This window comes from Bombina bombina, chromosome 1, assembly GCF_027579735.1.
Source record: "Bombina bombina isolate aBomBom1 chromosome 1, aBomBom1.pri, whole genome shotgun sequence".
Taxonomy (NCBI): domain Eukaryota; kingdom Metazoa; phylum Chordata; class Amphibia; order Anura; family Bombinatoridae; genus Bombina; species Bombina bombina.
In genome coordinates this window covers 1090752007-1090768528 of record NC_069499.1, presented here as the reverse complement: position 1 = coordinate 1090768528, position 16522 = coordinate 1090752007, and the positions used below count along the sequence as shown (strand labels likewise).

Here is a 16522-nt window from a genome sequence, read left to right as displayed (position 1 = left end):
TTATTCAACCTCATCTACTATGTTACTATATCAACTGGAAGCACACGGTCAAGACTCAACAGAACAGCCAGATCCCCGACTCCTCTCTGAGGTAATGGACCAAGTCTAAAAAGGAATGGCAACATCCGAATACAAGAATACAAAATTCTCCAAAACACACCTCAAAAGAAAGAAATGGAGGGGCTTTAAAGTGAATGAACCCATGGGAGAACAACTCTGACCATTATTCAATTCTGCTTGCCATGACAGAAATACTATGTGCTCAGGATCCAGAATCCCTACACATCTCCCTTCCTAAGAAGGACCATTCCCAAACAAGGGAGATAGGACACTGAACTTCAGCGTCCCAGAACCAGAATCCTGCCCCATGACCTCTTGCACACAAAGAAGAGTAGAACCCCTCGGAAAATGAGAAGAGAAGGACATATGAGGCCTCAAGGGAAACTGTAACACTTCAGAGACCTCCCTGAAGGAGGGTAAATACAAAGGAACCTCTTCCCCAGATATAGGCTTTGGGAAGGGATGATACAGATGGTAAAAACCATTGATAAGTTACCAACAGCTTAGTTGAAACCAACAACCATGAGCCCGCACCAATGTGCAATAGTTTCACTTGGCAACAACCATAAGAACCCATCATAGAGACAGCAAAAGTAACCCCCAGGCAGATACCAAATCTCCCCTGAAGAGACAAGCGGATGTTGCCGAACCTTAAGGTTTGAAATCGAACCACCTAGGACCAGTCCAGATCCGGACTCCGAAATCTCAGACAAGAGACATGGCCATAAGTCAAACCCCCAGAACCCGAGACTGGTCGATGTTCTAACCCCCTGAGGAACCATCAAGTGACCTCATACGGAATAAAGCAACCTGGGCAGTACATCCCACATCCCAATGTCCCTGGACATTTGACGCTCAAATAGAAGGTTACAAGGGACAGTGTATGGCTATTAAATAAACCTTCTTAAAACATGATGTTGTAGCTAGAGAAAATCTTAACCCAAGAAACAATATGAGGGTTTAATGGGCTAGAGGTAGGTAGCAGTTAATACATCTGTAATAATTATACACACACTGTTTAGGCTACAGGTGTATAAGAGCAAAGATTCAGAGTCAAGCAGTGGCACATGATTATTCTTGATATAGGACTGTGTCTTAGATAATGGAGTAAATGGTAAATACTTCCCATTAAGTTCCCATTAAGTGAATATAAACTCTGATATTGTTAGGGTTAGCAAATGTAGCACAAATTAGTACTCTGAGAAATGGCAAATTATCCTCCAGTATAAAGTTCAGATGCAATATAACATGAGATTTCAGAATATAGAAAGCAAGCAAGGTTAGTTGCGCAAGTTAAATGAAGTGGAATGTTGCTGGTAGTAAGAAACAGATTACAAGTCTAAACAGTCAGGCATAGGTTAATTCCGTGTTTACAGATATACTTGCGGTTTAGCTGCTTGCAAAAAGGAGGAATTCCTGTAGAGATGTTTGAGGAGATTAGACTTTGAAGTAATCGCTGTCAGATACAGCGTGAAGAGGAGAGTGACTTGGAATGCTGAGCTGGCTGTTAGTAACAGCGTGTAGAGAGGTGGGCGTCTGTGTTTGCTGTATTCATCTGGAGAAAATCCGGAAAAGAAAGGCAGCTCCTGGTTGTCAGCTTATGCTGACAGGTGAGTCTGTGCAGCTGTGGAGCAGGGTGAAGGCAAACAAAAGTGATGATACAGCAGGAGGATGATTCTATGCAGAGTGAAACTTTCCTGAGCAGGCAGACAGTGTCTGTGTGATGACAGGATAAGTAGGAACACAAGAAGCTTTAGGTAGTCTAAGGTACGATTAGATAAGGATCCACAATCACATGGAGGCAGGAAAAAAATATTCAAGCATTGATAGGAAGCAGGAAATGACCTTATAAAGAGAATACAGGAATAGGAGGAACTATACTTAAGGTGGTATTACAGAGATCTTACAAATACTTAAGGAGTTCTTACAGACAGGCTCCAAACCAGCCCTTAGGATGAGAAGACAATAATATCTCCAAAAAGACCCTTACAGGATCAGCCTCTTGGAAATCCTGTACCCCAAAGGAAAAACAGTGGGAGCCTTACAACTCCTGGCAGACTAGTCGTCCAGGGGAAAATGCCGGGGAAAAACAAAAGGGAATACCCCCAAACCGCTGCACTCCCAATAGAAGAGTGTGCAACATACTAAAAGAGGAAATAATAAGGACATACCTGAACTTCCAGACACAGATGACCCGACCCCCCAAGAAGAGGACACGTAGCCTCAGCAACCTATGAGAGGTACCTGTGACTAGGCCACAAAAATTAGACATCCAGAAGATACCAAGAGTGAAAATGAAAATCACCATCCATCTGGTACCCCGACGCCTAGAGGACATCCAAACCTCAAACCCAATGGGAATGGAGAAACTTCGGTTTCAAGGCCAAAAGGCCTCTCACGATAACTCTCTGCAGGCTCTGATCCCAGAACCACCTCAACAGTAGGAACGGGAGGGGGACCAATGCAGTACCTCCTTCTTCTATAATGAAGGAAAAAGAAAACACAAACACTTATCCAAGTGAACAACCCAGCACCCAACAGGGTAACCAGCACACCTGCGTCATGTGGGTGACATGAACCATAAGGAACAGCAGGTAGTGCCCGACCAGGACCCGCCTGGTACGAGAACACTCCAAAACTTTCCAAGGTCCAAGAAAAATTGAAGCCCCCGAAGGGATCGATAACATAAACTATAACATACAGTCTTGAGAAAGGCCCAAGGAAGGGCCGAAACGCGTTGGCTATTGATGGTAAGCCTCATTTCATCTAGCATAGGAATATTATAGCGTTATTGCACTATTTGTCTTTTTTTGTATTCCACAGGTACACTGGGAATTTTTTTACATTTTTTACGACTCACTTTTTATATATTTTATATTTTATATTTTACATTTTTTTCACATTTTTGTATTTTATCAATATAAGGACACTCATTTTTGTTATACTACTTTGTTAAATATTTTGCTGTATTTTTAAAGCACACAACATTTTATCTCCTTCTTGGACACCTTCACATCTATTAACCATAGGATATACTTATTAATGGTTGGATCACCGACAAGGGACTTGGAGTATCCACGCACATTTTGATTTTTTCACTACACCTGGAATTTTTTCACTACACCAGGAGACACGACACTTTTTAAAAAAATTTATTGTCCTTGCTAGACTATCTTGCTAGACTAGAATCTAGATCGCCATCTTGGACTGCTATCCATATCAGCCAAATTGGGGAAATTTATCTATTTACCATTTTGAGATAGTTTCTTTTACCATTCAGGAATATATGTTTTTTATCACATTTTTATTGTAATCATGGATCCATGAATATTTTTATGTATGTTTTGTGATTTTATTTATGTATGTGAATCTATGAGATTAGATATATCATTGTGTTGAGTAACTTTAACACTGTTTTTTAACCTTGTTCAATAAATATATCTGTTATATATCATCTACACCTGCCAAGTGTCATCCAATATCCCTGCCCACTGTGAGGCGCTCCCTAGACACTTATTCAATACATAAACTATAACATAACTATCTCATTATATAGTGGTGCACAACATCTGAGGAAGTGCCCACATGACCACAAAATCGCAAGTATCAGTTCCAGAGAAGAAACGTTTCCAAGACAGAAAACTATAACATACATGAGTTTCGGAAAACAAATTAAACACATCCTAACTGCATCAAATAAAATGAAGGCAGTATCCGCGGGTGAATGCCCAAGGAGAATAGGCACGCTAACAGGACCAGATGATCATAAGGACCAGCCCCATTCTCCTAAGCTCAGAACTGGAACGGATACTTAAAGAAAAGAAAAACGGAGACGTCAAGGAGATTGGCTTCTTCCCCATACATCTAACCCAGTTTGCCTTCCGGCACAGAAGACCAAGGATCCCTCGGCCCAGTAGGACTGGAATCCTCCAGCACCGTCAAAACATGCCTAAGTAGTACACAAAGATGTGCCAGTCTATAACGGAAGGCAAAATGTTCCCCCGCCAGATCGATGGACGACCCCGGCCCGAGGGAGAGGCCCCTGAAGCCTCAGAGGCCATTGCTTCCCCAGAAGGTTGAACAGACTCAGGTGATCTCATGCTCGACAGACCCTGGTTAACAGAACACGGGCAGTATCTTAAAAATACTCCTCTTGGGAGATATAAATATGCCAGCACCATAGATACGGCCATGCAGAACCATGCCGTAACATCTGGAGAAAACAAGCCACCTTCCAGAGGAGTAACAGCCATAGGGACACCTGCTTGAGTAGAAAAAGAAGGTTCTGGGGCACGCACCTCACTGGACATGGAATCCTCATGGCTCATTGCACTCTACGCTCCCTGAATCAGTGGAAGAGCATACTCTAGCACACCAATCGGAACATAACTGATAGACATGGATAACCCGGGCCATTTCATACTCCTCACAAGATGTATACTCCGAGTCAGAGATGTCTGTCTCTAAAAAATCAGAATCCTTCATAACTTGGAGATTGCAAATATGGATAAAAGCTTAACGGCACCTTACACCCCCAATAGCTGGGGCACTCACCACCTCCTGAGAACCAGACAACTAATGAACAGACTCTCTCTGTCGTCACTTGGTCAGAATACGGAAATGGAATTACAATGTGACCACACCCGGATACGTGGCGCACCATGCAAAATGTTCCCCCGCCAGATCGATGGATGACCACGGCCCTGAGGAAGAGGCCCCTGAAGCCTCAGAGCCCATCGCTTCCCCAGAAGGTCGAACAGACTCAGGTGATCTCATGCTCTATGGACCCTGGTTAACAGAACACGGGCAGTATCTTAAAAATACTCCTCTTGGGAGATATAAATGTGCCAGCACCATAGATACGGTCATGCAGAACCATGCCGTAACCTCTGGAGAAAACAAGACGCCTTCCAGAGGAGTAACAGCCATAGGGACGCCTGCTTTTGTAGCAAAAGAAGGTTCTGGGGCACACGCCTCACTGGACATGGAATCCTCATAGGCGGATGGCTCAACACACTCTACGCTCCCTGAATCAGTGGAAGAGAGTACTCTAGCGTGGCAATCGGAACATAACTGATAGACATGGATAACCCGGGCCATTTCATACTCCTCACAAGATGTATACTCCGAGTCGGAGATTTCCGTCTCTAAAAAATCAGAATGGAGATTGCAAATATGGACAAAAGCTTAAAGGGCCATTATACACTCATTTTTTCTTTGCATAAATGTTTTGTAGATGATCTATTTATAAAGCCCATAAAGTTTGTTTTTTAAAAAATTTATAATTTTGCTTATTTTTAAAAAACATTGCTCTGATTTTCAGACTCCTAACCATCAGCTACCTTCTCCAGCTTGCTCCTGTTTGTGTAAAGGGTCTTTTCATATGCAAAAGAAGGGGGAGGGGGGAGTGTCTTATTTCCCACTTGCAGTGGGCTTTCCAACTGCCTTTTCAACAGAGCTAAACTGAAAGCTTCTAAGTACATTTTTAAACCATTTTATACTGGATTTTTATATCAGTATCTGTGCATCTTATTCTTTATAGTAGTGTCTATTACATGCAGTTATATGAAAATGAGTGTATACTGTCCCTTTAATGGCACCTTACACCCCCAATGGCTGGGGCACTCACCACCTCCTGAGAACCAGACAACTAATGAACAGACTCTCTCTGTCGTCACTTGGTCAGAATACAGAAATCGAATTACAACGTGACCACACCTGGTCACACAGTGCACCGTGTAAGCCAGCAAAAAAGTTGCGTCAGTCCAAAAGGACCGCTCAATCTGATGATAAGGCCATTAAGTTCTGAATAGCCATGAGCCCAAGCATCATCACTACACATTAGCAGACAGAATCACATAACAAACATGATTAAAGTCCCCCCTGTTCAATAACCCCCCACAGGAGATATAAATCCTTGATTCCATAAGATAAAGGAGTCCCACTGGGACCCTAACTTCTTTCGTTAACTTTGCATTCACATATCGAAATAAAATGAAACGATCTTACCGGAATCTACGCCATGGAACAGAAAGACGGCCCTTCAAGTGTGACAGATAGTAGCATCACTTCTGACATGGACTTGAGTGAATAAAGGCAGGCAGCGAAACTCGTCAACGCTGATTGCCAAGGAGCTGTTAACATGAGTTAGGATGGTTTCGCAGAGCTGACACTCCCTGCATCTCCGGACTCTAACTTTCATCAATGCTCTCACTGAGAGGCTGACAGGATTACTTAAAACTCCAGTCTCTTTTTGAAGAGTACTGCCCTCCATAAGAGACTATCTTCAATCTTCTGATACTTCTCTGCCAACCTCCTGTGATGAAAGGCAAAGAATAACTGGGGGATGAGGGAAGCGGGGAGGTATTTGGCTGGGGTGTCTTTGCCTCATCCTGGTGGCCAGGTTCTGTTCTGAATTCCCAAAAGTAATGAATGCAGCTGTGGACTCTTCCCATTTAAGAAAAAAACAAAAAACTGCACTTGGCAGTTTTGGGGTCTAAAATTGGCATCTTAGAAAAAAAATGGCACTAAAAAGCGCCTTAACATTGCGGTCTATGGAAACTGTGTGTTCCCTGTAAATATTTATGTATATGCTTATATACATATATATTTATGTGTTAATATGTGTATATAAACATATTAAAAGTACAAGTACAGTTCCGGAGCACCTGGGACCTTTTGGTAAAACGTCAAAAGTCTGAGATTCACAGGAGCAGCTAAGAGTATGGCTATATGCCGAATCGCGTCAGCTGACTATTTTGCACCTTTTACCATTCCCATTGTGATGGCTTCTTCATTTTAAATGATTTTGTAAAAAATATTGAAGGTTTTAAATTCCGCTGGTGCTCCTGTGCTTTTCTCCTGTTTGGACTATACACATATTAACACATAAATATATATGAATATAAGCATATACATATATATTTACATTTACTGCCCATCGCTGCATGACTTACCCCCTTCACTACACTAGTTCTCATGCCATGTCTCATTGCATGAGAAAGAGGCTCCCACTGGAGCTTATAGGGGTGTGCTCTTGTGAGCGCAATGCTTCCCAGCAATGCGAGGTCACCTTTGCATTGCTCTCAACTTGTAATACCAGCACACATTAGTATTCGCTGGTATTACTCAGTGGAGTGCAAATATCGATTCCATTAAATCGATATTTAATGGTCAATTTGTAATCTGGCCCAAAATGTTTAATTATGCATAATTAAAAAAAATACATTGCACTATACTTTCATTATTTATTGTGCCCTTATTTAACGTAATATAGTCCTGAAAATTGAGGCTTTTCTAAGTCTCAGAACTGATAATGCATACTGCAGACTTCTCCAGGCTAACTATGCTACATATCTTTCCATAAATGGCTTTAACAGACAAAAAACTGCGAAATGTTGCAATTTATACTAACATTGGGGTTTCTTCCTATCTTTCCGATTGTGTTTATCGATTGTTTAATGGCTCCTTATATGCCCTTTTTGACATTGGAGCAATCAAAATCCAAATGATAACACCATTTATAAACTAAAAAAAAATCACCACATGTTATCAAATAATTATTGACTACAAAATGGATATTTTTAGTACAACAGGCAAAGGTAATTGATGATAAATAATTGAAACCCACAGATTGACAGAAAACAGATATATGCTAAGGATCTGTGCATGCTTAGATCAGAAAAAAGATGGTTAGCCCATGTTAACAATGGCAATGACCCTTTTTTATGGCATTTGATTCACAACAAATAATACATTAAAAAATACATACAGAAAGAGAAGCAGTCTTCCAGGAACGAACAACAGCTCAGTAGCTTGATCTATGGTAGATTATCACCTAGGAGCAGCCTTCTATAGCCCAATTGTGCTTTTCACAAAGGAGGAGTTTGCTGAAGTATATCAGTCTGGTCCTGTCCTACAAGATCAGTCTAGCCCCTATGTACCAGGCAATCTTCCTATGAACATAACAACCCAGATGATAATTTTATCCTTCATTGAGCCTTGTCAGTGAGGTGCAACCATATTCCTTTAAGCACATTATGAAAGGAGTCCATGTCTGGTTTACTGCATCACCCTTAGGGAAACTTCACAAGGGTCAAATTGGAAATATATACAGAAAAAGCCCTCTAACAGGAATAAACATAGCTCAGTAGCTTGCTCTATGGCGAGCTATCACCTAGGAGCAGTGCTCTTTTAGCAAAAGTGGGCGTTTCACAAAGGATACATTTCCTGAAGTTCATCAGCCTGATCCAGCCAAACAAGGTCATTCTAGCCTTGAAATACTAGACAATCCTCCTCTGAACAAGGAACATGGCAATCCCAGATGGTCATTTGGGTCCTGCATTGGGCCTTATCAGTGAGGTGTAGCCATATTCCTCTAAGCACAATGGGCAAGCAGTCCATATCTAGTTTCCCCCATCCCTGTAAGGGAGACTTCCCCAGGGTCATATTGTAAATACATACAGAAAGAGAAATACTCTATCAGGAAAGAATAACAGCTCAGTATCTTGTTCTATGGTAAGTTACTGATGTATACTGTATACATTTACATCATCACCATCAATATGTAAATATAAAACATGAACAAAACATATCTACAAGATATTGTCAGTTGCAAAATCAATACATATATTAATAAAAAATGAATTATTACATTAAAACCCTATTTTGATGTACAAACACGACTCTATCAAACTGCAAGACAAACACATGTACTCAACACCATTACCCATTTTAAAAGGAAGCACTCATTGATTATGGGAAATAATGCATATTGGTCAAGTTGTCAATATTTATGATTGACTGTGGTGGAGACAGGGGTGTTATTTAAGGAAACTAAGAGCACAAATCCACCATTCTACATTAGTGCAATTATTTTGTTTGGTGTATTGGTTCTGGTGTTTGTTGATTGGCATCCATTGGTAGTTTAGTGTGCTGTTGTCGGAAAATGGAGATCACGGCCCAATGATCTAAATGTCTCTGGGTTGGTGAGATTATTTAAGAATGCTCACCAGTACTTCTATGTCCCTGGTGGAATAATGAAAAGCCACTTTTTACCCTGAAGACAGAGTTCCTCGCTAAGGAACAAATATTGCATTTTGGTATAGAAAGGAGATGCAGACATTATAAAAGTGCACAATGAAAATCGTAATTTTAAAAATCATACAAAATGAACAATTGAACCATTCACACAAAAACACTCAGGAAAAGATTGTATTGTTAATGTGCAATACATATTGTTACAAAATTGTTTGCCAAAAAACATATTTTATCAAAAACATAAGAATTGTATGCAAATTAATTGTATTAACAATGCAAAGCATAACTCATAAGTGAAGTACACTGGATGCGCAGAAAAGACATAAAAGTAAAAGTTATAAGTAAAAAATACAAAGGGTTATTGCCTTTTTGTAAAATTAGCAGAACATGGGCATTTCATATGTATGTATGAAATTGTCTCAATCCAAGCATAATTAAGTGAATATTTCCACCCTACATTTCTCACTATGTTTTCTTGTAAAGTAAAAGATGCCAAAGTTTTGAAAAAATATGCAAGAAATGTAATACGCTAATTGAAAAACACATGCATAGGAAAATAGAGACAATTGTAAGATTCTATAAGCATAAAGCAGTGCAATGTGATTTGTTTTTTTTATGCAGAATTTAAATTTACAACTGCACCCCTTGCTCACTGCTAACTTCGCTCTATCCAGCAAAGTTTCCCCTGCTTGTGAGCCCCATTACTTTCTATTGAATGGCTATATTAGGGACCCATGTTTTGGGACAGACCTTGACCTGGGCTTGTCATATTTGGCCAGATGCAGTAACTAACTCTTCTATTTTTTTAATCTTAGCTCAGTGCTTGCAAGTGAGTGCTGGACTTTCTCTGTGTGTTGTATTAATTTGTTTTGTAATTTTCCCTATGGGCCTTGCACCCCTTCCGTGTTTTGTGTGTATATATACACTATAAAGAACAGTCAGAGTGGATTTTCACTCACATCTCAAAAGAAACAGCAACTGCCAGGGTGTCAGAAAAATAAATTGTATCCAATATAGTAAAGATCTGCACTTACTGGACTTGTGTCAATTGTGATATTTATTATAGTGACGTTTTGGAGCAAGGATGCCCTTTCTTCAACCTGGTTGGTCTGAAGAAGGGGCATTCTTGCTCAGACACATCACTATAATAAATATCACAATTGACACAAGTCCAGTGAGTGCAGATCTATATATATACAAACAGTACAGCACAATCTTACCCCATCAGTATAGTATGCCACGGTGCACTGCTAGTAGTAGATAGAATGTCCAGAAAAAAAGCAGGCACTCACTGGGCTTTATAAATTAAAAGCATCCTTTAATACATATGATTAAAAAGACATAACGTTTCGGCACATATCTTGTGCCTTTGTCAAATGTCACCTTAACAAGTACAACTAAGCACCTCAACCTCCTGGCACAAGATATGTGCCGAAACGTTATGTCTTTTTAATCATATGTATTAAAGGATGCTTTTAATTTATAAAGCCCAGTGAGTGCCTGCTTTTTTTCTGGACATTCTATATATATCTACCAATATATATAGGTAGATATATATATTGTACCAAAATTCCATCAGATATATGTATATATATATATATATATATATATATATATATAAATATTTATTGGTGAATACATAGAACATATTCTTCTATGTGAAGAACATTGGAATGTGAAATATTCATATTTTCATGTCTGGTTAGCGCACATGGAACTATGCAATCGGGTTTGCAAGCTAGTAGGGTGTTTATTTTCAACTTTTTTGTTTCATTGACTTTTATTGGAGAATACATGAACGCGCTTTGCACTCGAGCAGAAGTGTTAATTAGCACTCCACTTGTAATCTGACCCATAGTGTTTACTGCCACTATAAATTCAAATGCTGCTTAGAAGCATTTATTTTTCATTTTAGGGAGCAACTTCACAATATTGGTTAGAATGTTACTCTAAGGGGTAGATTTATCATAGTGCGAGTGGACATGATACAATGTAACTTATCATGTCCGCTGCACATCGATAAATGCCAACATCATACGCTGTCGGCATTTATCATTGCACCAGCAGTTCTTGTGAACTGCTGGTGCAATGTTGCCCCCTGCAGATTCGCGGACAATCGGCCGCTAGCAAGGGGTGTCAATAAACCAGATTGTATTCAATCAGGTTGATTTATGTCCGCAGCCTCAGAGCAGACGGACAAGTTATGGAGCAGCGGTCTTTAGACCACTGCTTCATAACTTTTGTTTCCGGCGAGCCTGAAGGCTCGTGCGGGAAACAGAGGCATCAATCTCCATACAGAGCTTGATAAATCGGCCCCTAAGTCTCCTTTACCTTTAAATATTGTCCTCAATTTAATTTGCCTAATGTGACAAATGTTTTACATACAATTCCCTTTTTGTTATAAAAAAATGATAAGACTATGAAATGGATATTAAATGTTGCACAAAAAAGGGACAATACGAATAAAAAAGTATATTACTATATGAGAACTAATTCAAACAGATTGGAGAATTATCAAGGAGATTCTGTAAATAAATCACACTATACACTTTCCTCTTGATAAGATTATCATAAGACATTCAACAGCATGGGGGTGACAATTTGAAGAGCTGGGATGCTTGCATATTTTATTGCAGACTTGACACTGCTTTAAATCTAAGTGTATCTAATAGATTATACCCATGTATTATGTTGCACTTGTAAGCACAGTTCCATTAGAACACCCACTGCAGAGAGCATAACGTGAAGTGTGTAATTTGAATTTATCTGTTCTGTAATAATGATAATACTCTGCCTTTGAACACAGTGGGTGCAGTTGTCATCTCCAGCATTTGAACTACAAGCCAGGGCCATGTGCCTATTTATATTAAAGGGGCACTGTAACAGATGACATTATATTACTATATACAGATGAAGTGTAACACACAAAACAGATGCTTTTACATATTTACTAACTTATTATTTTATAAACCTCTGGCGAATAGTAATATCAGAATACTATCATTTGTTCTACCCTGAGCAGCTGTTTCTCTGTTGTTGTCTTGATACAATGTAGCAGAAAAAAGTCTTATGAATGTGATGGAATTGTGCATTACAATTAAATAGTATTCAAATGCTGTTCTCCCCTTTGTTTATTTCAACAAGCAACATTTTTAAAAATGAAAATCAACCTCCTGCAAGTAAAAAAAAAAATGCCTTGCAGAGTTTGTGAGGACTTTGCGTAGAGGAATGTTGAGAGAAACTGAGCACGTACCATTGAATTCTTGACACTTTGCAGTAGACGCTCATGTTGCTCTGCTATTGCCAGTGCTGCTGAATGTACTTTCTGATAGATAGCTTCACCTTCCCTAGTTTGGAAGATAAACAGGCCCTCCCCTGTGTCACACATCCTGCCAACAGATAAAACAGAAATCACATGTGATTGAAGGTTCAGATTCTAGAGCCAAAAACATTTTTCTTCTTTACCATACAGCCAAGTTTGTCTACCACATTCAAATCTATTTACACTCTAGCCCTGTACAAACAACAGCAAAGATAAGTCTGCTATCAGTCCTTTAGAGAAAAAAAGCAATCAGTAGAAATGCAAGAAAGGTGAAGATGATATATGTTATTTCATATCGTGCTGCTATGTTATGGAAAAAAAAATACACACATTTAAAGTGATATTTATGTGAGGGATTATTTAAAAAAATACATACAAACGCAATGCTTAATTACTAAAATATGTCTTTAGGATTTTAAACGTATATATAAAAGCAAAATAAAGCAAATAGGCAAACCAGAGGTATATTTTATTCTGATTGTAATGCTAACCACATATTATTATTTTTTTTGGGGGGGTGTTCTACAAAATTGTCAAATCAAGAGTATTAATGAGGGATCTGAGGACTAGTAAATTAATCTTAAAAAATTATTAAAATAAAGTGGATTTTTCTCTATGAACAAACTAAAAAATAAAAAGTAAAACATTTTCTAAATTTAATTGACTAATCTTTCTAATGTTCGCGTGCTTCTAATTGCATAGAGCAATATTTATTGAATATGTGTGTTTTTATAATAGGATTCATGCTTCCTTAAATATATCATTAATATGACATGTCTAATTCTCTTGTTTTTTTCTCCCTTTCTCCTTTATGGGCAATTTTTAACAGTGAAGGAATGCTAAAGAGGATTTGCTCATACAAAAAGTAGCCTTTATTCTTCAATGTTAAAAAGCTCTGGGAAGGAATACAACATAGAACAGATGAGTGTAGCACCACTGGCTTACGTGTTTCAGCTAATCGCCATAGTCATATGGTTATGACTACAGCGGTTAGCTAAAATGCGCAAGCCGGTGGATCTTTTTAACATTGCAGAATAAAGGTTAATTTTGACATGAGCAAATCTTTTTTTGCATTCCTTCTATGATTGACCAGTTGGATTTTGCTTGTGTCTGCACAGATTATTTCACTATGAGCCTGTACCTCCCCCTAGATTGCATCATCACTAGTCGCAAGCTACACACTGTTGGAGCCACACGCTTAGAGAGTTGAGAAGCGCAAGAAGCTGAGATGCTGGAATTTTTACCGTTTGTGTAACTGAGGCCTACTGTATATATATATATATATATATATATATATATATATATATATATATATAAAAAAATATATATACATATATATATATAGGTACTGTTATGTTTATGTGATTGGCAGCTATGAGAATTGGGGATATATGAGGAGGATTATAATTTATGACAAGAATATCGAATTTAGCTTGAGTGGCTTATATTATTATTGTTTTAATACTTGAAAAGTCTATTATTGATCATTTTTTTAGTTTATACGAGAATCTCTTTTCTCTTACAATTTTTAACTGTCCCAGCAATATAAGATCCTCTTCTTTCTCTCTCTGTCCTCTCAATGTAAACATATCTGTAAGTCATAGGTAGCTGCAGTCCACAGTTAGAGAAAAAAGCAAGGAATAATTACACCCATCAACATGGACTCATAATTGTTGCTATAATGAAGCTCAGGACATCTCCCTTTATACAATCAGACTGCTGCTCTCATAATGCTTAGGGAAAAATAAGAACTACAGATTTATTTTGAAGACATAGCTACCTTTGTTAGTCAAGTCTTCTATCAGCTTGTTTTCTCTAGAAAAAAAGGCGCTTGGGAGGTGACATGATTACTTAATATAAATATTTTCAATGCCCATATACAGAGATGGCAGAAGCTCTGTTTATGCCAAGAAAATTGTTTGTGACAAAAGGTCACAATTTAAGGCTGGAGGAAAAGAGATTTAATCTCCTGCAACGGAAACATTTTTTCACTGTAAGAGCAAAAGAATTGTGGAATTCATTACAAAAGGAGGTAGTGAATGCCAATACTTTAGATACATTTATAAAAACAAAATGTATGCTTACCTGATAAATGTATTTATTTCCGGATATGGTGAGTCCATGGCTTGAGAAATTACTGTTGGGAATATCACTCCTGGCCAGTAGGAGGAGTCAAAGAGTACCACAGTTAAACTGTTAAGTATCACTCCCTTACCCACAACCCCCAGTCATTCAACCGAAGGGAAATGGAGAAAAAGGAGTAACACAAGATGTAGAGGTGCCTGAGGTTATAGTCAAAAGAACAACTGTCTTCAATTAAAGGGTGAAGCCATGGACTCACCATATCCAGAAAGAAAGAAATTTATTAGGTAAGCATACATTTTGTTTTTCTTTCCTAAGATATGGTGAGTTCACGGCTTGAGTAACTACTGTTGGGAACCAATGCCCAAGCTAGAGGACATGGATAAATAGGGAGGGACAAGACAGGCAGTCCTAAACAGAAGACACAACCCCTTGAAGAACCTTTCTCCCAAAAGAAGCCTCAGCCGAGGCAAAAGTATCAAATTTGGAAAATTTTGAAAAAATGTAGAGAAGACCAAGTTGCAGCCTTGCAAATTTGTTCCACAGAAGCTTAATTTTTGAAAGCCTAAGAAGAGGAAACAGCTCTTGTGGAATGAGCCTTAATTCTCTCAGGAGGCTGCTGTCCAGCAGTCTCATAAGCCAAACGAATTATACTTTGTAACCAAAAAGAAAGAGCAGTAGTAGTAGCTTTCTGACCTTACGTTTTCCAGAGGATCAGACAAAGAGGGCAGAGGACTGGCGAAAATCCTTAATCGCCTGTAAGTAGAATTTAGGAGCATGTACAACATCCAAATTGTGTAACAAATGTTCTTTGGAAGAAGAAGGATTAGGACACAGAGAAGGAACAAAAATATCCTGATTTATGTCTCTATTAGAAACAACCTTAGGAAAGAAACCTAACTTAGTACGAAGAACCGCCTTATCGGCATGAAAAATAAGATAAGGGGAATCACACTGCAGAGCTCAGAGTTCTGAAACTCTTCGAGCAGAAGAATTAGCAACAAGAAACAAAACCTTCCAAGATAACAACTTAATGGGGCCTATATATCATATATCTGTCGGACCTGATCCGACAGTACAGATCAGGTCCGACAGACATCGCTGAATGCGGAGAGCAATACGCTCTCCATATTTAGCATTGTAGCAGCAGCTCTTGTGAGCTGCTGGTGCAACGCTGCCCCCTGTAGACTTACGGTTAATCGGCCACCAGCAGTGGGGTGTCAATCAACCCGATCGAGTACGATAGGGTTGATTTCCAGCAATTCCTGTCCACCTTATCAGAGCAGGAGGACAGGGTTATGGAGCAGTTTCTGGCGAGTCTGAAGACTCGCCAAAAACACGGGCCCACAAGCTCCTTACAGAGCTTGATAAATGGGCCCCAATGTCTATGGAATGCAATGGCTCAAACAGATGGCGTCTGAACCAATATGTTGTCCAGGTAGGGTGCCACAGCAATTCCACAAGAGCAGATCACTGCCCTGCCAAAAGAGCCCCCAGAGCCTTTGAAAGAATTCTGGTAGCCATGGCTAGACCAAATGGAAGGGCCGCAAACTGGAAATGTTTTTTTAAGAAAGGGAAATATCAGAAATCTGTGATGGTCCCTGGGAATAGGAACATGAAGATACACATTCTTTAGGTCTATGTTTGTCATGAACTGACCCTCTTGTACTAAAGGAAGAATGGAGTGTATAGCTCAAACGGAGCCAGCTTTAAAACTTTCAGAACAAGGTTAAGGCTCCAAGGAGAAGCAACAGACTTAAAGACAGGCCTGATTTTGACCAAGGCCTGACAAAAAGATTGCACATTTGGCACATCCGCCAAACGTTTATGTAGTAAAACTGATAAAGCAGAAATCTGACTCTTCAGGGTACTGACTGACAATCCCTTCTCCAGGAAGAATGGAGTGTATAGTCTCCATCTTGAAGGATGGAGCTTTGAGAAACTTTTTTAGACACTTCAAGTCTAGAATGGGATGGAAAGTTCCTTCTTTTTTGGGAACCCCAAATAGGTTAGAGTAGA

General features: G+C 39.1%; 1 protein-coding gene across 1 annotated transcript in view; it reads right to left on the bottom strand.

The window, feature by feature from the left end:
• The window catches only part of DOK5 (docking protein 5), a 484210-nt gene that overhangs the window by 38606 nt on the left and 429082 nt on the right, over positions 1-16522 (bottom strand). The window contains exon 6 of the mRNA XM_053694882.1: positions 12353-12488. Within this exon, the coding sequence (XP_053550857.1) occupies positions 12353-12488 (136 nt within the window). The remainder of the gene's footprint in view (positions 1-12352; positions 12489-16522) is intronic.